The sequence below is a fragment of the Doryrhamphus excisus genome, chromosome 4 (genome assembly GCF_030265055.1).
Source record: "Doryrhamphus excisus isolate RoL2022-K1 chromosome 4, RoL_Dexc_1.0, whole genome shotgun sequence".
NCBI classification, from domain to species: Eukaryota; Metazoa; Chordata; class Actinopteri; order Syngnathiformes; family Syngnathidae; genus Doryrhamphus; species Doryrhamphus excisus.
The window spans coordinates 3031108-3052555 of NC_080469.1; the positions used below are offsets into that span (position 1 = coordinate 3031108).

General features: G+C 37.5%; 3 protein-coding genes across 4 annotated transcripts; 2 read left to right on the forward strand and 1 right to left on the reverse strand.

Moving 5' to 3' along the window:
* Window positions 1-2316: 2316 nt before the first annotated feature.
* On the forward strand, window positions 2317-7425 carry LOC131128628 (uncharacterized protein C22orf15). 2 transcript variants are annotated; one of them, XM_058071658.1, is made up of 5 exons: window positions 2541-2663; window positions 2777-2863; window positions 5266-5388; window positions 5522-5596; window positions 5670-7425. In XM_058071658.1, exons 1-5 carry the CDS (start codon window positions 2639-2641, stop codon window positions 5795-5797), a joined length of 438 nt encoding a protein of 145 aa, XP_057927641.1. In that variant the 5' UTR covers window positions 2541-2638; the 3' UTR covers window positions 5798-7425. The 2 variants fall into 2 exon arrangements, with proteins under 2 accessions (XP_057927642.1, XP_057927641.1); XM_058071659.1 differs by lacking the exon at window positions 2777-2863 and having other exon boundaries at window positions 2317-2663.
* Window positions 7426-7575: 150 nt separating this feature from the next.
* upb1 (ureidopropionase, beta) lies at window positions 7576-16527 on the forward strand. The gene is made up of 10 exons (XM_058071649.1): window positions 7576-7743; window positions 9307-9478; window positions 9548-9635; window positions 9701-9795; window positions 11241-11399; window positions 11483-11652; window positions 12833-12914; window positions 13088-13130; window positions 14863-15017; window positions 16104-16527. Exons 1-10 carry the CDS (start codon window positions 7640-7642, stop codon window positions 16185-16187), a joined length of 1152 nt encoding a protein of 383 aa, XP_057927632.1. The 5' UTR covers window positions 7576-7639; the 3' UTR covers window positions 16188-16527.
* gucd1 (guanylyl cyclase domain containing 1) lies at window positions 16179-21322 on the reverse strand. The gene is made up of 6 exons (XM_058071657.1): window positions 21005-21322; window positions 20797-20881; window positions 20512-20677; window positions 18873-18964; window positions 18547-18788; window positions 16179-17427 (listed from the first exon to the last, which is right to left on the reverse strand). Exons 1-6 carry the CDS (start codon window positions 21009-21011, stop codon window positions 17336-17338), a joined length of 684 nt encoding a protein of 227 aa, XP_057927640.1. The 5' UTR covers window positions 21012-21322; the 3' UTR covers window positions 16179-17335.
* Window positions 21323-21448: the final 126 nt, after the last annotated feature.

Here is a 21448-nt window from a genome sequence, read left to right on the forward strand (position 1 = left end):
TTTACTACAAGCCGTAAGTTGAATTCTTATGTGTCTGTTCATCACCTTCCTCTGCTTGTTTTTACTCGGTAACTTCTCCAGAGGAGCTCCGGTCTTGTCGTCGTCCTGAGATGTAGAGGTTTTACAATCCAGAATGGCTTTGGTGCTCCTGTCCCCATGGGATGCTGTTCTTGTCGGGTCTTCCTCAGCTGCCCCAACGGTCTCATCCTCCTCGGGGATTTCAGGAAGATAACCCATCATGATTTTCTGCCTGTTTCTGCGTTTCCTTTGCTTCTTTTCAATCTGCATGATTAAGCTTCGAGTCGAGTCCACTGATGGTCTTGTGGTTGACGTGGGTAACGTGTTTATCTGGAAATATGTCCTCTTGATTAACCGGTCTGCGTTTCTTCCGAAATCAGCTAGGATAGGCTTCAGCGGTACAAAATATATAAATGGATTCAGTCTATGGTGAATTTAAGACCACTGATGTAGTTAGTTTGACACATCCGAAAAACATCTTGTAAGAAAAATAATCATTGTGACAAATACAAAGGCTTCAAAGTCAACAAGGACCGTATGTCGTTTTTCTTTTGCGGCCCCCCAACTCCTATGAAAATGACTTTACTTATTTACGCTTCTACAAATAACACTTGATGTTTTGCTCGTATTGTCCTTATTGTTCCATGACTGATATTGTTTACAAATTCAAGGAACGAGTCCACTTGGATACAGAAGGGCTTTGGAAAAAGAAAAAGCCAACTAGCCAATACAGTAAACCTCGGATATATCGGATTCAATTGTTCCCACTGGTTTTGTCCGATATAAGCGAAATCCGTTATATGCGTATACCGGAAAATGTGCGTTTTACGCATATATCGGATTTATATCCGGTATATGCGTAAATGGGATTTTATCCGTTATAAAAAGGCACTTCCTTGACTATGTTTCCAATGTACCTGGACGCGCAGGCAACGCTGCAAACGCTGCAAATGACGTCGTATAGCGGCCTGTCACGATTCTGCGAATCGGAGCGCCACGATACGGCCATCCGATATATGCGAGGGAAATTTCATGGAAATGCATTGGAACGGGACTGGAGATTTTGTCCGAAATAGGCGAAATCCGTTATAAAAAATCCGATATATGCAATGAATTTTTATTGGAAATGCATTACAGAAAAATCGTTTCTTTTTTATCTGTCCGTTGTGAGCGAATTTCCGATATATCCGAGTCCGATATATCTTGGATATATCGGAAATATATATATCGGTTTACTGTAGTATTCTTTGGCTAATTTTGTACTGTTGACTTGATTTTGAGTAGTTGATAATGAAGAGTGATTAGGTTTAGCATTGTATATATTAAGTATTGTGTGTATCTTCCTTATACTTGATATGTTCAAAAATTAAATTCCACTGGAGAAGGTTTTTAGCGTCTGTGCATATTAGTGTTTTAGGGTAAACATTTTCAAGGGTCAAATTTGTCCTCTTTTTGAAATGATTTCTTTCGTTTTTCAGGTAGAAGGTTATTTATTTTTTTTGCTTTATGCATAATTTTACCTGTTTTAAAGTTTACCAAGTCAGCAAATTGTAGTAATTGTGATTTTAAGAATAACGGGTTGTATGCCCCGCCCCGCTTTTTCCTCATGTTTTAACTGTGTATTAACAAATGAATGTTGTATTTTGGTGTGTCTTCTACTCTGTTTACTTGCTTTTATTCAACTCCATTCTTCTGTAAAGTGTCTTTGAGTATTTTGAAAACCGCTATACAAATAAAATGTATTATTATTATTATGTTCTCTGTAAGGGAAATTATGGATTATCCTAAGTGACCTTTTTTGTGGCATGGTTAGTGAGTGAAGTGCACTTTTATAGTCATTACCTCATATCTCCACACAATAACTTAGCGTATGGAGTGATTTTTGGTGAGGTTTGTGATTTTTATATTCTCATCTATTATAACCCTGAGAAATTTGTTACTGTTCATTCTAATGATGTCCGCCATGTCCGTCAATTTGTATTTGTGCATGCATATCCTTTTTGCATATATCGGATTTATATCCGGTATATGCGTAAAACGGACATTTTCCGGTATACGCATATAACGGATTTCGCTTATATCGGACAAAACCAGTGGGAACAATTGAATCCGATATATCCGAGGTTTACTGTAGTATGCATGTCTCTCATGAGTCTCATGACTCTTGGCTATGCTTGTATTTCTCTCAATTTTGTTGCATTTAAGTACAGTACAGATAAATTGTTAGGGGCTTGGGGGGGACGGGGGCATGACGGAAAATCATTGAGAAGCTCTAGGTTGTTCTCGGCTATAAAAGATCCTTTTCATGCTGCAAAGTGACATTAAAGTCCAGAGTGCCTTTTTGTCTTTGTGTGGAAAAATCCATGGCGACCAAGCAAGATTTCTCTCTCCTTTTCACACATTTTACAAGACTTCGCTTTCTAAAGAAAAACAAGCTGATGATGTAATGATGTGTGTGTGTGTGTGTGTGTGTGTGTGTGTGTGTGTGATCATAGAATCTTTGTGTTGAGCATGAAAGCCTCAATTGCTGACATCGGATTTTTTTTATTACCGCCTGGGATCTTTGGCGTAAACACATGTGGTTGGAACTCCTCAAGAGAACAGCGGAAAACAAACCGAAATGTTTGTCACCGTCCTGTTTGGAGGTTAGAAATATTCTATTATTTATTTCACACTGAACCAAACTTTGCTTGACTGTTTAATTTGTAATGCGAGTCGTAACTAGTATGCCGTTTCTAATAACGACTTTTCTTGACAGAGAGCAGAATGGAAATGTTTAATATCAACTGCAAACTGATTCACTTTATCCACAATTTAAAAGAGCGTTGCGGTGTGGATATGAAAGGTATTTATCGATACTCTGATTCGTCATGTGTCAGCTTGCTTTTTCCCCCCATACTGCCTATGCCAGAGCCTGTGATCCCAAGGAAAAATAATGGATGATTTTCAAGACAAATGTTATGGATATCTATTTGGACACAATAAGTTAGATATGGTAACATCAGTGCACAATAGAGCGTATGGTTGGTGATTTTTAATGTGAGGTTTCCAGTTCATATTCTCATCTATTATGACCCAGAGAAATTTGTTACTGTTCACTCTAATGATGTCCGCCATGTCCGTCAATTTGTATTTCAGCATTCAAATCCTTTTTGCCCTTATCAAATAAAATGATTTTAGTTTTACTTAGGTTTAGGGATAGTGTGAACATCTTTTTAGTATGGTTGTTTGTCATACTTAAATGTTTCCAATCATTAAAACAAATTAAAATATTAATATCAATGACAACACAACTGAACACAAAATGCAGTTTTTAATTGAAAGTTTGTATGATTAATGGAGAAACAGAATCTAAACCTAAAAAAACATAACTAAACTGAGATTAATATCAGTATCAGTCTTGAAAGGTTATAAATCTATTTCCACTCCAGCAAACCACAGTGAGAGCCATTGACCACAAATGGAAAAAACATGGTGAACCTTCTTAGGAGCCAAATAAAATTCCCCAAGATTGCACAACGACTCATCAAAGAGGTCACAAAAGACCCCACAACAACATCCATAGAACTGCAGGTCTCACTTGCTTACATGCAACAACTTTCTTGCTTGCTCAAGACCAGCACGGCTTTGAGACGACCATCAAATAGTGATTAATGAGCAACTGATATGCCCATAAAAATGAAATAATCAAATGTGTAGGTACTCACATCTAGAGAAATATGAACAGATGGAATCTAATTCACTGCATGGAAGTTATAAAGTTATGGAAAATTATTATTATTATTATTATTATTCATTTTCTACCGCTTATCCTCACAAGGGTTGCGGGGGTGCTTGAGCCTATCCCAGCTGTCTTTGGGCGAGAGGCGGGGTACACCCGCCTGCGGACAATTTGGAGTCGGCAATTAACCTAGCATGTTTTTGGAATGTGGGAGGAAACCGGAGTACCCGGAGAAAACCCACGCATGCACGGGGAGAACATGCAAACTCCACACAGAGATGGCCGAGGGTGGAATTGAACCTTGGTCTCCGAGCTGTGAGGTCTGCGCACTAACCAGCCCCTATGATTATTATTATTATTAATTATTATTAATTATTTTTATTATTATTATTATTTTATTATTAATAATAATAATAATAATAATTGTATTATTATTATTATTGTATTATTATTATTATTATAAAAATATTATTATATTATTTTATTATTATATATATCATATTTTATTATTATTATATATATTATAAAAAATTCTTAGACCACCCTTGTTTCTCAACTCATTGATACGTTTTAATACCTGGTACATCTAAAGCTCCAATTGTTTGGACAAATATAATAACAAAAATAGCTCATAACAGTTTCGAGAAGTTTGGGCTTTTTTTAACAGTACAGTACACCTCGGATATATCGGATTCAATTGTTCCCACTGGTTTTGTCCGATATAAGCGAAATCCGTTGTATGCATATACCGGAAAATGTCCGTTTTACGCATATATCGGATTTATATCCGGTATATGCGTAAATCGGATTTTATCCGTTATAAAAAGGCACTTCCTTGACTATGTTTCCAATGTACCTGGACTGGGCAATGAAAAGAGATGTAAGGTAATGAGAATTTAACTTTATTGGACTCTGAGCATAACAAATTGTTAATTAAGCTAGGCCCTGTTACGCCCGTCAGGCCTACATTATTTCCAATAGTGAGGTTAAGATCTCATTCACTGCTGTGCTAGTATTATTGACGTCACTCACTTTTATATTTGTCCTAAATCTGGAGCCAGGAGAAAGACAATAGCCAGTGACATCAACAAGATTAGCATAACGATGCGGCCATCCGATATATGCCAGGGAAATTTAATGGAAATGCATTGGAACGGGACTGGAGATTTTGTCCGAAATAGGCGGAATCCGTTATAAAAAATCCGATATATGCAATGAATTTTTATTGGAAATGCATTACAGAAAAATTGGTTCTTTTTTATCTGTCCGTTGTGAGCGAATTTCCGATATATCCGAGGTTTACTGTAGTACAAGTATGCTGAAGTTTTTACGTGTATTATCACGTATTTTAAGATTATTGACGCCTGAATAGAAAAGAAAACACAAAAAATCAGCAAATTGACTGCGCCATTAATTCTGTATGTGGGGATCCATTGTAAATATCAACATGCTGTCATGGCTTCACCAGATTTTACCGGTGTGATTACAGAAGTACATAGACTAACATTATGCTTCTCATGGTACAGTTTGTGTGGACCTCATGAACCACAACGGGACGGTGGTGAACCTGGAGACCAAACGGTTCACTGTGGACATGGCCAGCAGCCTGCTAGCTGAGAGAGAGTACTATGTCCTCCTACAAGTCTGTCGTGAGTCCTTCCTGTCTCTACTCTTAAGACAAAATGACCGAAAATGATTAGAAAAACTCTTGATTTACTAGAAAGAAGCACAGAGTACACAAAGGTTTTGTTACTCAAGTAAAATGAATCTATTCTTCTTCAGGAAATGACGATGACGGAAGTCAAAAGTACATACCCCTCTTACAAAGTGTCAGTCAAAGCCATCAAGAATTGACAGGTATGTAATGAAAAGAATACTATTCAGTGATGTCCTTGAGGTATACAGTAGTATTATTGCATTCTGGATGCAGAACTCCTGAGGAAACTGTGCGGCCAGGAGGGAGACAAGAAAGACAACGCTCCAAGGAGAGGACGCATAAACAGGAAGGGTCCTGCTAGCCACAAAGAGCAAGGCAGCAAAAATGTCTCGGAAGCATAAAGAACGAAAACAAAGCATCTTGGTTTAGATCAGGGGTCTCAAACTCAATTTACTTGGGGGCCACTGGAGCTAGGGTCTGGGCGAGACTGGGTCGCATCAGGTTTTCCACAAAAAAAAAAAAAAAAATGCATTTATTAAAAACAGAAAAATGAATAAACTTTGCTTTGGTTTCGATTTTCTACAAGAAAAGCTCTGATAGAATAAAGAAAATCAATCAGTAATAAATAAATATAATAATAATAATAATAAAACGGCAAATAATAAAAACTTAAGAAACCACATATAGTTGGTGGGTAGACAAATTATTTTTTTCAGATTAAAATGAACAAAGCATTATTAGAGCCCTGTAGACATGACAAAACACGACTATAGTCACATTTATACTCTTTTTATTTACAACATATTGCGCAACTGCAGGGTCTTGAGACACATGCTAACTCGCAAACTAGAGAGCTAGCGACCTAAACGGTAGCCTTCAAGTTATTTCCTTTAGACTTAAATAGCCACAAACTTACCACTTCCACATGGATAGGGAGGATAACTATTAACAGTTATTTAACCTTTAACATGAACATTAATCAAACGTAATAATTTTTTCTGGGTACATGATACCATACAGCATCCGTATCAAACTTGCGCGGGCCGCACTAACATTAAACTTTCATATCAAGGCGGGGGCCTCAAACTAGTGTCCTGCGGGCCACATTTGGGACCCCTGGTTTAGATGCAGTATTTAAACCTGTATTTGGAATTTCTTGTTACAACACAGTGAAAAGTTGTGTTTAGTAAATATAGTATTCATGTACATAACAGATGTATGATCAGATGTTAACAGTGCCATTGAAAAAAAAAAATTATTTTTTTCACCTATAATACTTTTATCACTTTAAGTCTGTACCAAGTTATTCATTCATTCATTTTCTACTGCTTTTCCTCACGAGGGTCGCGGGGTTGCTGGAGCCTATCCCAGCTGTCTTCGGGCGAGAGGCGGGATACACCCTGGACTGGTCGCCAGCCAATCACAGGGCACATATAGACAAACAACCATTCACACTCACATTCACACCTATTTGGAGAACATGCAAACTCCACACAGAGATGGCCGAGGGTGGAATTGAACCCTGGTCTCCTAGCTGTGAGGTCTGCGCGCTAACCACTAGACCGCCGTGCCGCTGTACCAAGTTATTAATGATACATGTGTATCTTAATGTTTTCTCTTCAAGCAAGCGCTGAGATTTGGTGGACCTTGAACGCATCGTAGTTACTGTGAGACACTAATTACACAAAATATTTTGTCGCATTAGTTTTCTCCAAATTTGAGAAGACGGAAAAGGTTTTAGTTTAATGCACACCAGAATGTGATGTTGATAAAAAAGCATTTGAGTTGCCCATCCTTTCCAAGTGTCAGTTAATAACCAACCTCAGCAAACATTGGTGAAGTCGAGGTACATCAGCAGGACACAAAAACACTAAAGAAACTAAAAGTTCTGTGCAGGTTATTGTGTGTAGCTGCTCTATAGGAGTCCACAACTCAATGCAAAAGGGCTGAAAAATTAGCACGATAGGTGCCCTTTAAATGTTAATTCATCCCGTTCAACATTTAAATGTATTTCTGTGCATCTGATGCTATTGGAACTAAACAAAAGAGGGGCTTGAGTTAGTTTTTAAGAGCATTTGAGGCTGTCCGTGCTTTCCAAGTCAAGTTAATAACCAACTTCAGCAAACATTGAGTGAGGACGAGGTGCGTCAGTATGACGTGGAAATACAGATGATAATCAGTGACGGGTGGACAAAAAAAAAATCTTCTGCACGGAACCTGCAAAACCTGAAGGATCTGCTAAAATGTCTGCGTGCGAGTTTGAATCGGTTGAGAAAAGTCTGGACACTCACATCCCAGAAGCTGAACTGAAGGAGGTCAAACGCATCTTGTATGGCAAAGATACAGAGTGAGTTTGAATAATTTTTTTGTGTACTTTGATCAGAGTGCTACAGGATGGCCCTTTGACCTGTTTTACTAGCCTGGACGGACTTGTTTTGCACAAAACAAAACATGAAACAATGTTAATGCTAATGATAATTAACATGGGTAACTGATCATTATTATAGCAACATATCGATTGCATACTGACTTAAATCGGTATGGTTCGACAATGAAATGCATGCACTGTATACATGTTATAAAGGAAACACATGATCATACTATCTTCTTCAAAATGCTTTCAATGCCGAATTAAGTTATGGTAACTCATTTTAATGTATTTAATTTGTAATTTCTAATTTTGCAATGTTTTCTGCATGTAAAACTACAATTATTCTCTATAAAATTTGGGCGAGGGAGGTTCAAATTCCCTTTGAATTTTAATGATCAACATTTTGGACACAAGAAATTATTAGGTGACTCACCATATTGACTCATCTTGACGTGCCTCGTCCTGGCTCTGTTCGGCTGTAGCGTTTTTGTGTCCTTGTTAAAACATCACTCTTGTTGTAGTATTGTACTCCTCCTCGACGACGACTCTACAGTATTCCATAAGGCCGACCTAGAGCAGGGGTCTCAAACTCAATTTACTTGGGGGCCACTGGAACTAGGGTCTGGGCGAGACTGGGCTGCATCAGGTTTTCCAAAAAAAAAAAAAAAACATTTATTAAAAACAGAAAAATGAATAAACTTTGCTTTGGTTTCGATTTTCTACAATAAAAGCTCTGATAAAACATTCCACTGTTCTCAAATATCTTAATTTTTATTTTTCTACACAAAATAAGATGAAAAATAAACAAATCAAGAATAAAGAAAATCAGTAATAAGTAGATAAATAAATATAATAATAAAACGGCAAATAATAAAAACTTAAGAAACCACATATAGTTGGTGGGTAGACAAATTATTTTTTTCAGATTAAAATGAACAAAGCATTATTAGAGCCCTGTAGACATGACAAAACACGACTATAGTCACATTTATACTTTTTTTATTTACAACATATTGCGCAACTGCAGGGTCTTGAGACACATGCTAACTCACAAACTAGAGAGCTAGCGACCTAAACGCTAGCCTTCAAGTTATTTCCTTTCAACTTAAATAGCCAAAAACTTACCACTTCCACACGGATAGGGAGGATAACTATTAACAGTTATTTAACCTTTAACATGAACATTAATCAAACGTAATAATTTTTTCTGGGTACATGATACCATACAGCATCCATATCAAACTTGCGCGGGCCGTATTAACATTAAACTTTCATATCAAGGCGGGGGCCTCAAACTAGTGTCCTGCGGGCCACATTTGGCCCGCGGGCCGCGTGTTTGAGACCCCTGGTCTAGAGCAAAACTGAATGCAGAACACAATGGGTAGCAATGCTACTGGTAGCAGTACTAAATGCGATAACAGAAGATACAACAGAGCAGCTATAGATTGCTCTAATACACCACAAGGACACAGAACCCTTTCATACGCTCTAAAAAAAAAAGTTTGCAATTGCAATTGCTTTAGTATTTTCTGCATACAGGAAGTTGGATCTACCATCAAGTGCTTTTGAGGCTGCACGTGAGGGTGATTTTGAGCTGAAGGGCTACAGCTTTGAAGCGACACATGAGCAACTGCGTTTGCCAAGAAGGATCCGAGTGGGACTCATCCAGAACAGCATTGTTCTGCCAACAGATGCACCGATTCTGGACCAGGTTAGATGGAAGATTGGAGAGAACTTCAGTGAAATTTCTGCTTGAAACACACTGTCCATCTCCTTATAGGTCAATGCTCTGCATAGCAGGGTTGGGGAAATTGTCCAAGTTGCAGCCATGTGCGGTGTGAACATTGTCTGCTTTCAGGAAACCTGGAGTGAGTGCAGATTTTGATTTGGAAAACAAAATATGTTAGACTGACTTGCTTGTCGCTGTACACAGCCATGCCGTTTGCTTTCTGCACGCGGGAGAAAGAACCGTGGACGGAATTTGCGGAGTCTGCTGAAAATGGAAATACTACACGATTCTGCCAAGAGGTGACCAAAGAGACATCTCACATATAATATATATATCTAATCAATCAGGAGTTGAGCTGACAAACACCAAGTTATTTGTTTATTTTGGACAACTGTTTCTCATCAAACACAAATAGAACAGAAAGGCTGCAAGCAGGACCTCAAATCCAGTATCAGTGACCCCTGACCTATTGTTCTTCTGAATGACTAGGCAAAAATTTCCACAGCCATACCAACATTTTGTAGAAAGTCTTAACCAGAAGAGTGGAAGCTGTTAAGACAGGGGTCTCAAACTCAATTTACCTGGGGGCCACTGGAGCTAGGGTCTGGGCAAGGCTGGGCCGCATCAGGTTTTCCAAAAAAAAAACATTTATTAAATTTATTAAAAACAGAAAAATATACAAACTTTTTCAGTGCTTTGGTTCCGATTTTCTACAATAAAAGCTCTGATAAAACATTCCACTGTTCTCAAATATCTTAATTTTTATTTTTCTGCACAAAATAAGATGAAAAATAATATAATATAATAATATAATAATAATAATAATAAAACAAATAATAAAAACTTAAGAAACCACATATAGTTGGTGGGTAGACAAATTATTTTTTTCAGATTAAAATGAACAAAGCATTATTAGAGCCCTGTAGACATGACAAAACACGACTATAGTCACATTTATATTTTTTTATTTACAACATATTGCGCAACTGCAGGGTCTTGAGACACATGCTAACTCGCAAACTAGAGAGCTAGCGACCTAAACGGTAGCCTCCAAGTTATTTCCTTTAAACTTAAATAGCCAAAAACGTACCACTTCCACACGGATAGGGAGGATAACTATTAACAGTTATTTAACCTTTAACATGAACATTAATCAAACGTAATAATTTTTTCTGGGTACATGATACCATACAGCATCCATATCAAACTTGCGCGGGGCCGCACTAACATTAAACTTTCATATCAAAGCGGGGGCCTCAAACTAGTGTCCTGCGGGCCACATTTGGCCCGTGGGCCGCATGTTTGAGACCCATGTGTTAAGAGCTACAGTTTAGGGACTCCAACTCTCCAATGTCCAAATATTTGCGACTCCAAATTGTCCATAGGTATGAATGTGAGTGTGAATGGTTGTTTGTCTATATGTGCCCTGTGATTGGCTGGCGACCAGTCCAGGGTGTACCCCGCCTCTTGCCCGAAGACAGCTGGGATAGGCTCCAGCACCCCCCCACGACCCTCGTGAGGAAAAGCGGTAGAAAATGAATGAATGAGTCTTTGTCACTACCTGGTGGAGTAAAGGTGTAACTACAAATTTCAAAGGTATTTTCTGTCATAATCATAAGCCAATGCCACTCTACAACTTGCACCCCCCTTGAAGTAGTCCCCCTTATTAGTAGTATTAGTAGTCTAATAAGAAGTGCTATGATGCAGTACAAAAGTATATTAACATTGTGATGATCTCATTCAGCTTGCCAAAAAATACAACATGGTCGTTATTTCTCCAATTCTGGAGCGGGACGACATGCGTGATACGGTGTGGAACACAGCAGTGGTGATATCAAACTCCGGAAATGTACTGGGAAAGACCAGGAAGCACCACATTCCCAGAATTGGAGACTTTAACGAGGTCAGGACGTACAGTCTGTTAGATTTTGTGATCCATTTCAGACATGTTAAAAAAAATGTTTTTTTTTTCGTCTTTGCTCTCAGTCAACATATTACATGGAAGGTGACACGGGTCATCCGGTGTACCAGACGCAATTTGGAAAGATAGCTGTCAACATCTGCTACGGGCGCCATCACCCTCTTAACTGGTTGATGTTCAGTATGAACGGGGCTGAGATCATCTTTAACCCTTCGGCGACTGTTGGAGGTCTCAGGTAGGCACCAATGTATATCTTTAGTTTTTTTTTAAAGAGCAATAGTATAATTACAAATACTTCCACTGGGAGAAATCCATCAGATGCTAGACAAACCAGCCACACCCAAGCCTCATATAAAAAAACCTGTTTAGGATCCTTGTAATATGGCTATTAATATTTTAATCAAATCAAATCAACTTTATTTGTATAGCACTTTTCCTGCAAAGTGCTTTACAGAGTTAAAAACAATTACTACAATTAAAAGGAAAACAAATACTAAGAAAGCCCCTCCCTCCCACCCTCCATACTAGACGCACACACACACATACCCACTCACACATACACACAATCACACACAGTAGGAAGACATGACATGGCACTGAGGATCAAGGAAACGCCACCTTTGGGGCCGCAGGCCGTGCCATCGGGGGACCAGCACCCGGGCCCCTCGACTCCGACACACGGGCGGACCCCCACATTAAAGGGAGGAACCCCCAGCCGGCCGTGTCGAAGGGACCCAAGGATGGCACCCTCTCAGCAGACCCGACACAGACCCCAGTGTGGAGGACCCCCCCCCCCCCTGAGGGAACACTGACTTAAAAGCTAAAGACTAAAAGCATAAAATAGGACTAAAAAGATAAAAACATAAGAAAAGTTAAAAAATATTAGTTAAGAGCCTGATTAAAAAGGCCTGATTAATCTTTTTTTAAAAAGATTTAGAGCCCTGTAGATGAAACAACACCCCTATAGTCAACTTTATACTCGTATTATCCAAAATAGTACACATAATAACAGAAAATAAGGCAGACATAAATAATACTCATGCTCATGTGTGTTGCTGTAAATGTGTTTCGGTGCTTGGGGAGTTGAGTTGGGGGCAGACAGGAAGTGGCGTCAGGGGTTCAGAGTTGAATTTCAAATTGGTAGTAGCCCGTGTTAGACATTTTTGTGCCTGTTGTAAGTCATTAAAAGTGTTTCGGTGATCATTTCTTATGCTTTTGTGTCTCACTGTCTTTGAATGCATCTTGTGAATGCCTTAATTTCGCCATTTATATGCTATATGCAAAATAATACTTACTAATAATCTGCCATATTTAACCAGAAAACAGCATGATTTATTAATAAATATATTTATTTAAGAATTTTTCCTCATTTTCAAGTACATCTTTATGCTAGTAATGGTATGTTTTTTCTGCAGTGAGCCCATGTGGCCTATAGAGGCCAGGAATGCAGCCATCGCTCACCATTGTTTTACCTGTGCAATCAATCGAGTCGGGACGGTAAGTCACATATTGACAAGGTTTTTTACCCATGATGAGAGAAAAAAAAAAATCATTACTAAGGTCATGCAACAAACTTGCAATACATTACTGTTACTTGCTATTATTTGTTAATTAGAATGTTTATTTGAATAAACTTGAATCAACAATAAACATCCCTTTGTTTCATGCAGGAGCATTTTAAAAACGAGTTTACATCTGGTGATGGAAAAAAAGGTAGGACATTAAGAAATTTTGTAAGATTTGAGCAATACTTGTGTGATTGAATGTATTACTTAGAATACTAAAACACATTCCAGAGTTAACTTATATATAAGAGTATATATAGAAATCTTCACACAGATTAGATTCGTCTATATAGCAAGATTATCTATCTAACTCAGGGGTGGGCAAACTTTTTGACTCGCGGGCCGCATTGATTTAACAAAATTGACGGGAGGGGGGGCATAATACTATATATTCTACACGTAACAGTCCACCTGGAATTATTGTATCTGTAAAAATGTAGTGCAATCAGCTATATGTACTTGTACCATGGTGTACCAAGGTTGTACCATAATGCCAGGTTGTATATTAAGTTTCAATGAAGTACTTTGGGCCGTATTCAAACACTTGGCGGGCCGCATGTGGCCCCCGGGCCGTAGTTTGCCCACCCCTGATCTAACTGGTGGCCCGCGAATGACATTAGAATGGCCTGTGATTGCTGTTCAGAACCTACTAACAGAAAAGTACTCTTGTACAGCTATGACGGTACTGTACAATAAAAAAAATATTTCTTAAATATAACAATATATTGCATTTTTTTATTGAATTTCTATGACGGTAAACTCTTTTGCACGCTGTACTATATGCTATTGGTTCTGTCTGCAGTTGCCAAAACTGTATGAGTGACAACAGGGCTCACTCCGTTCATGCCGTTGTTCTATGAAACAATGCAACCAAAGTGTTGAAACCAAAACAGAGTGAAATCTCTTTCCTGTCTGTTTTTAGGCAGGGGTCAAGGAAAAACAGACATGCATGCACATGGCAATATTATTGAAGCAGGCGAAATTATCGATAATAATAACTTTATTATAATCCCAGCCATAGTGCCTACTGTACAATTAAAAAATATTACTTAAATATGACAATATATTGCAGTATTTTAATTGAATTTCTAGGACGGTAAACTCTTTTGCACGCTGTACTGTATGCGATTGGTTCTGTCTGCAGTTGCCAAGACTGTATGACTGACAAAAGGGCTCACTCCGTTCATGCCGTTGTTCTATGAAACAATGCAACCAAAGTGTTGAAACCAAAACAGAGTGAAATCTCTTTCCTGTCTGTTTTTAGGCGAAATTATCGAGTTCATTGGCATTTATTGTGTGATTAATAACTTTATTATAATCCCAGGCATAGTGCCTACGAAAAATCTTGCGACATAAGACCTTGTGACACCCTTACCCTGTAGTGCTATTTGAAACGAGGGTGGTGGTCTCCTACCGTTAAGATGTTGAATGTGACAGTCTTGTTGTTTGCTTGTTTTTTTAATTTTATTTTATGCTTATTATTTTGGTTGCAACTAACGACTATTTTCGTAGTCGTTGTATCATGTATGATGCATGTAATTTGAGAAATGTGTATCTAATTTATAAGTTATATTTGACATGCTTTATTTCCGTATGTTCCGGTTCTGAAATGGAACTCCACTTGAGTCTTTAACGAGAACCGGTTCGCAGTCTTGTAAGCTAACAAGCAGAAATCAAATCAAAACCTTTACATACACTTCATGTTAATATCATTTTTTGTTTACTTTGTGCTAGTACAGTTATTTTGCACTACCTCAAATTCAATTACTGTCATCAAATATGCTACCACTGCTATATCAGATTTGACTGACTTTTATGCGCTACCGGTGATGTTTTGCTAGTAACTGACCACAATCGTCATCGTACATTGTTGTCTGCAGCTCACCATGACTGTGGACACTTCTATGGATCCAGCTATGTGGCAGCTCCTGATGGCAGCCGCACCCCAGGACTCTCTCGGACCCGTGACGGACTGTTGGTGGTAGAACTGGATCTCAACCTGAACCGTCAAATCAGTGACAAATGGACTTTTAAGGTAAAGAAATTATAAACAGATTACTATTTATTCCTACAATCCATAAAATTCTAGACCCATTTCCAGTGTTTCCCATATATTCATTCATCTGTGGCGGCCCACCATAATAATTTTTTAAAGATTTGTTTGCTTACATCCGTCATATTTTTTCATTGTACTTTACTTAAAATTAATATAAAAATCTCATCTTGTCAACCTGTCACGTGAGTTGAGTGTCTCGTGACACTCCATAAATGATAATAAAAGAATCAACGTACATTTATGTCACTGTTCCCAAAGACACGATGTGTCAGCGAGATCAACTCCTTCCTCTTCGCCACTACCTTCCTGTTTTGTGTTGAGTTATTTCTTGAAATAATTACTCACGTTTTTGGGAACAGTCACATCTTCAACAAAGGTAAAGGTTCATTTATCCCTTTAAATCATCATTTATCTGCATTTTAGTTATTTTCTGTATGTAAAACGTGAAAAGTGTGTTATGTTTTGACATCTTTTGGCTTGCTGGAGCGGATTACAGTATTTCTTATGGGTAGAATTCATTTGTATAGCGTCGGTTTCGTTTACATTCTGACATTCTGGAACAAATTAATGACGCTAACTAATGTTACACTGTACTTTGAATGAATTCAAAACAACTTGACTGTATTGAGGGATCTATTAGCATTTGTGATATACAGCACGTTCGTTTTTTTCATAGCAATTAGCAATCGCTAAATTAGCAATAGCTAAATTAGCAATAGCTAAATTAGCAATAGCGAAAAGCCCGACAGCACGTTTAAGTGAATTCATTCAAGATATATAATAATAGCAGTTGAGATGTAATATTTGACGCGCTGTTAAACCCGTTAACATTGTGAAATGGCTTTAAAATTACCTTTAATAACAAATAAATAAGATTTGGGAAATTAGCTAGCTTACCTGCTATTATGGGGAAGCCATTCTTGAGTAGATATGAATGTCACGTGACATAACGAGATTCAAATGCCTCAGAGGTAAAAAAAAAAAAAAAAAATTAAAATAAGAAATCAAGTGTGATTTGAAATGTTTAGTAATATAATATACTGTATATTGTCTTTTTGTGTGTAGATGACCGGACGCTACTCTGAGTATGCAGAGGAACTCACCCAAGCTGTGAAACATGACTACAAGCCCAATATAATGAAGGAATAGCCCAAATCTCCTATGGGAACGAAAATAAACCTCCACAGTATGAAACACTTTATTTTTTAATTAATGTTATATGCTGTTAATGAGGTTGCAAATGGTTTTATAGCATGAAACAATACAACTTGTGTGAAATCTTTTGATTTATAACATTGTATGATTACATGGTGAAACGTGTAGTGCAAGAACTCAATGTCGGAATGACAAAAATAAGAACAAGTGAGGATGTGATACATTGAATAAAAAAAAAATGTAGGCACACTTTTGTCTGACCTTTGTTCTGCCCTGGATTTTTCCATGACAACAGACTTGTATTTAAAAAAAGTGAAATAAATGATCAAGCATGTTCTTCTTTTGGCAGTGTTTCCTTTGGAAGAATTCATTGACGCCAGTTTTCCTTTTTTGGGGATCAACAAAGTGTTATCTTTGATTGGCTCATTGGAACACTTCATTAGTTACACTTGCACAATCTAATCATGAGAAGTGTCGTCTATTCGAAGACAAGCACAATGCTCAGTTTATTTGTTTTTTTTTTACCCTCTGGTGTAGACACAATACTGGAAAACAACAACGCAGTGCAGTTGTAAAATACACACACCATAATAAACATATTGCTAGTTTCGCAAAAAAAAACTGAGCATTATTATCTTTGCACAGGTAGATTTGAATTACCTGAGACTTTCAAAGCTCCACTGGTTCCCCTTATTGTGAACGAGTGACACAAAGTGACTTTTTAAAAAGTAGTGCTGAAGCTGGTCACGTGACCTCTAACATAAACATGACTTGAATACAATGAGTACTGTCATCGTAAAAACCTGAATTAAGTGTACGTTACTTCCTGAAAACTCCTATTCTAAAAGGTCATAATTCATCTATTGTACTTCCTCTTAATCCTCTCAAGGTTACGAAACATTCAACAATTTAAAAAGTCGTCTCAAAACAACACAACACAATCGAAAACAATTCAGCTTATTGAGTTAAAACCTGAACAGGCTGAGTGGTGTTGTTTTGTATGAAGGGGAACAATAAAGTCTTTTCATGTGAGCTGTCGGGACTCCAAAGCACCGATGAGGATGGCCAAACGGTCTCTGGACCAAATGAAAGAAGTTCACTTTTTAATGTTCATAATGCAAGTGACCTTCACACACTGTCAATCAGCTCTCCTTGAAGATGAACAGGATGTCTTCATCTGTACCGTAGCTCCGTCGAGCCTCCTCGAAGTTACTGACGGTCGTGCAGCACACACCTGAATTCACACACATAATACCTTGTCAGAGAAATTTTATGAAAAACATTTTTTCCCTCCATTTATTAGCAGGGGTCTCAAACATGCGGCCAGCGGGCCAAAAGTTTAATGTTAGTGCGGCCCGTGCAAGTTTGATATGGATGCTGTATGGTATCATGTACCCAGAAAAAATTATTACGTTTGATTAATGTTCATGTTAAAGGTTCAATAACTGTTAATAGTTATCCTCCCTATCAGTGTGGAAGTGGTAAGTTTTTGGCTTTTTAAGTTTAAAGGAAATAACTTGGAGGCTACCGTTTAGGTCGCTAGCTCTCTAGTTTGCGAGTTAGCATGTGTCACAAGACGCTGCAGTTGCGCAATATGTTGTAAATAAAAAGAGTATAAATGTGACTATAGTCGTTTTTTGTCATGTCTACAGGACTCTAATAATGCTTTGTTCATTTTAATCTGAAGAAAATAATTTGTCTACCCACCAACTATATGTGGTTTTTATTATTTGCTGTTTTATTATTATTATTATATTTATTTATTACTGATTTATTGATTTTCTTTATTCTTGATTTGTTTATTTTTCATCTTATTTTATGCAGAAAAATAAAAATTAAGATATTTGAGAACAGTGGAATGTTTTATCAGAGCTTTTATTGTAGAAAATCGGAACCAAAGCACTGAAAAAGTTTGTATATTTTTCTGTTTTTAATAAATGAGTTTTTTTGGGTTTTTTTTGGAAAACCTGATGCGGCCCAGCCTTGCCCAGACCCTAGCTCCAGTGGCCCCCAGGTAAATTGAGTTTGAGACCCCTGTATTAGGGGGTCTAAGGAGTAATCTACAACATTGATGTATCGATTTCTATTCCTATGATCCAACTACATTAAATTGCATTAAGCAAGTTCCCACTCCGGATAACATATATTGATATAACATCATTTGAAGGGTAGGAAATTATTTTTTTTTAGACTAAGACATGAAACATTACTCAATTCTGTCTGCCTGTTTGTGATGTCATCACCATGTGCCAGCAAACAAGAAAACATAGCATGGCAGATGTCAGACAACAAGTCAAATGATGCTATCCAAGGTCTAAAAAAAAAGTAATAATCGTGGGATACAATTACTCACGGTCAGAATATGCAGGGTTGTTGTACAAAATGCAGCCCGTGGTCCTGTTGAAGCCCCGCACCACCACAAAATGACCCTGATACTCTGGTTTCCTGCAGAAACACTTCTGGCCCACAGGGAGGAAGCAGCAGTATTTGACCGGTGCAGAGCAGAGTTCACATGTCAAGATGACAGCGTTGATGAGCACGATGGCAACATGACGCTGTTCCAGGTGGGATTCAATTTCCTGAATTGTCACAGAGCTGCGGTGAGATAAGCACAGTTGCAGTGAATCGGTGATTCACCAAAATCATCAAACATGAATCGCTATGAACAATATCACCCACCATTTCTTCACCAGTACACCTTTGTTCTCTGCTTTAAGGAAAAGCTCATTCACTCGGTCTTCTTCCATATCAAAATGCTTCTTATAAAATGACTGCAAACAGGATAAAATACAAAAATATGAAAAAGTTTTTTACGGCCAATCAAGTGAGGATATATACACTTTGAATATTCTAAGAAGTTACAATATATATATTTTTTTAAATGCATCTCAGCTTTGTGATATAGGCGAAAAAGCACATTATTAGTATGAACTTCCATCTTTTTTTCCCCCATTTTTGTTGTTCTTCTTAAATAATCTTTGTACGTTTTCCCATTGTAATATTATGACTTTTCTCCAACCTATTTTCCCCAAAAATTACAACTTTATTAGAATTTTTTAAATCATGAAATCAAATAATATTTTCCCACATATCACACTTAATAATTTTGACTTTTTTTTATTTTGTAAATGTTCTTCTCATGACTTAAGCGGTATAGAAAATGGATGGATGGACTTTACTTCAATAATATTTTGATTTTATTCTCATAACATTATAATTTTTTACACAAACTACAAATCAGGAAACGGCCAAAAGAAACAAACAAATTTTTTTCTAAAAATTACAATTTTATTAGTTGTTTTGTTCCTTTAAACTAACACTAATAATTTATTTTTTCTTTAATATTTAAACCCTATGCTACTAAAACATTATTTGTCGTTATAATATTCCGTTACTTTCTAAAATGTTATTTTTGTTAATATTTTTACTTACTTATTCATGTACATTTATTGCTGATTTCTCAATTTTTGCTATTGTTTTTAATAGGTTTTCTTGTTAAATTATAGAATATTTTTAGATGTGCAGCAGGCTGTAAATGGTAATATTTTATTCATTTGTGCAATTAATAGTTAGATTAATCATTCAAGATGCTTTTTAACAGATCAATGCGTGGAAAGGCTCATTAAAAAAAAACACTGAATGCAAAAGTTAAGCTCAATATCAATCGCATTTGCAAGGTTTAGACCAAGGGTCTCAAACACGCGGCCCGCGGGCCAAATGTGGCCTGCAGAACACTAGTTTGAGACCCCCGCCTTGATATGAAAGTTTAATGTTAGTGCGGGCCCGCGCAAGTTTGATATGGATGCTGTATGGTATCATGTACCCAGAAAAAATTATTACGTTTGATTAATGTTCATGTTAAAGGTTAAATAACTGTTAATAGCTATCCTCCCTATCCGTGTGGAAGTGGTACGTTTTTGGCTATTTAAGTTTAAAGGAAATAACTTGAAGGCTACCGTTTAGGTCGCTAGCTCTCTAGTTTGCGAGTTAGCATGTGTCTCAAGACCCTGCAGTTGCGCAATATGTTGTAAATAAAAAGAGTATAAATGTGACTATAGTCGTGTTTTGTCATGTCTACAGGGCTCTAATAATGCTTTGTTCATTTTAATCTGAAAAAAATAATTTGTCTTCCCACCAACTATATGTGGTTTCTTAAGTTTTTATTATTTGCCGTTTTATTATTATTATTTTATTTATTTATTTATTACTCCAGTGGCCCCCAAGTAGATTGAGTTCGAGACCCCTGATTTAGACTAAAATTCAAGGCTACAAAAGACAGTAAATTAAGAGAATCAGACCATCATTTATGCAAACGTACCTGATTCCTAAAGCCCTTATCAACACCCAGAGTCTGTGTGTAGAAGCAATGTTTGATTCCTAGGTGGCACATGAGGTAGGCCAGGTCAATAGTCCACACACTCTCTGTCATCCTCAGCTCCCAGCATGCCCGCTGAAACTCCTCATCGCTGATGGGGTGGAGATACCTTCCGCAGGGATGTCACAGGTTCAGTTACACTCCTTTTTCTACTCATTAATAGCTTGCAAGTATGGTATACATGCATATTATATACTGTAGAATAGTTTCACGCATATTCTAACTTACTTGAGGACCATTCTGGAGCAAGCTAGACCACAGTCCCAGTGGTAAAGCTGCCGAACGACAGGTACATCCAGCAGGACGGCATCATCTGGAGAGAACATACACACGGAATGGTAACGTTGTGGAATTAATTAATGGCATTGTGATGCTAGTGTGGCTAACAAAGCACCGACATTATGTTTAATTGTTGACATCAGATGACGTCACTCACCTGTCATTCTGCTGTATTCTCTCTTGGTGGAAAATCCGCCTCCTAGCTAACTCAGCTGAAAATGTATAGTCTTAGCTACAGCATTTACAGCAATTAAGTCGGGTTTCCTTATCGAGAGAACCGCAAGTTTAACGTCACACGCTTCGTAAATTATGTTGAAATTATGTTAGCAGATTCTGTACTGTTTAATCTTAAAGACTGCGACGAGGACGAAACGGTGTTACACACGTTCAAAAACTCAACAAAAATCAAGTTGCCTTAATTCAGCGTCTCTTCCGGTTCGCCATAGCTTTTCTTCTTCGGTCAAGTTTACCGGGGTGACGCATACAACAATATCCAAGGCGCCACCTAGCGGATGTAAGTGTACATTGTCGGTCAGCCTTGTGGAATTGTATGGAGAATTAATGTTGAGGTTTTTATTTTTTTTTATATAGTTACAACACA